General features: G+C 47.5%; 1 protein-coding gene and 1 long non-coding RNA gene across 2 annotated transcripts in view; one reads left to right on the forward strand and one right to left on the reverse strand.

Annotated features, from left to right (window-relative positions):
* LOC110012113 overlaps positions 1–507 on the reverse strand; it is a 2,367-nt gene extending 1,860 nt beyond the window's left edge. The window contains exon 1 of the long non-coding RNA XR_002287206.1: positions 382–507. This is a non-coding gene — a long non-coding RNA (uncharacterized LOC110012113). The remainder of the gene's footprint in view (positions 1–381) is intronic.
* Positions 1–729, forward strand: part of LOC105165703 (transcription factor PIF1) — a gene marked incomplete in the record, with an annotated part of 5,386 nt that overhangs the window by 336 nt on the left and 4,321 nt on the right. The window contains 2 exon segments of the mRNA XM_011084801.2: positions 52–196; positions 295–670. Coding sequence (XP_011083103.1) covers positions 105–196; positions 295–670 — 468 coding nt within the window.

The following is a 729-nucleotide window of genomic DNA, read 5'->3' on the forward strand; positions in this document are numbered from 1 at the left end:
TTTGAGACTGTGCGGAGCTTTTCTTTCTTGATGTGAATTTGTGCTCTCCAGGGACTATTCATTTCTTTTTAAAGATAATTCATTTGGAAGTCTATAAACTGAGTATGAATCACTGTGTTCCGGATTTTCACGAGATGGAAGACGACTTCTCACCTCCTATGCCTTCTGGATTTTCCAGATCCATAAAGCCTGCAACGTAAGCTTTTATTACTAGCAATCTGTTTCTGATTCTTTCAATGGGTATAAGTTTAAGCAAACATACATGTGAGATGCGATTGTATTGTTTGAACTTAGAGGTGAAGAGGAGATCATGGAGTTGCTATGGCAAAACGGCCAAGTAGTGATGCAGAGCCAGAATCAACGACCATCAAAGAAGAGTACCTTCGGCAGTGGCAGCGGCAGAGGCGAGGTAGTGATTCCGGCAGAGAGAGAGATCCGATCGAGCGGCGAAGAGCAGCAACATTTATTTATGCAGGAGGATGAGATGGCGTCTTGGCTTCAATATCCACTCGATGACTCCTCCTTCGATCGCGATTTCTATACGGATCTCCTATATTCAGCTCCTCCTCCGCCAGCGCCCATCCCCACCACAACACCTTCTAGACCGGTCTCAGAGATCCGCCCGCCGCCGGTTCCGCCTCGGCCGCCTATACCGCCGCCGGCCATCAAATAATACCCCACCCCACGCTTACAGAATTTCGTGCATTTCTCGAGGCTTCCTAATAGAAC

Source organism: Sesamum indicum, linkage group LG6, assembly GCF_000512975.1.
Source record: "Sesamum indicum cultivar Zhongzhi No. 13 linkage group LG6, S_indicum_v1.0, whole genome shotgun sequence".
Classification (NCBI taxonomy): Eukaryota; Viridiplantae; Streptophyta; class Magnoliopsida; order Lamiales; family Pedaliaceae; genus Sesamum; species Sesamum indicum.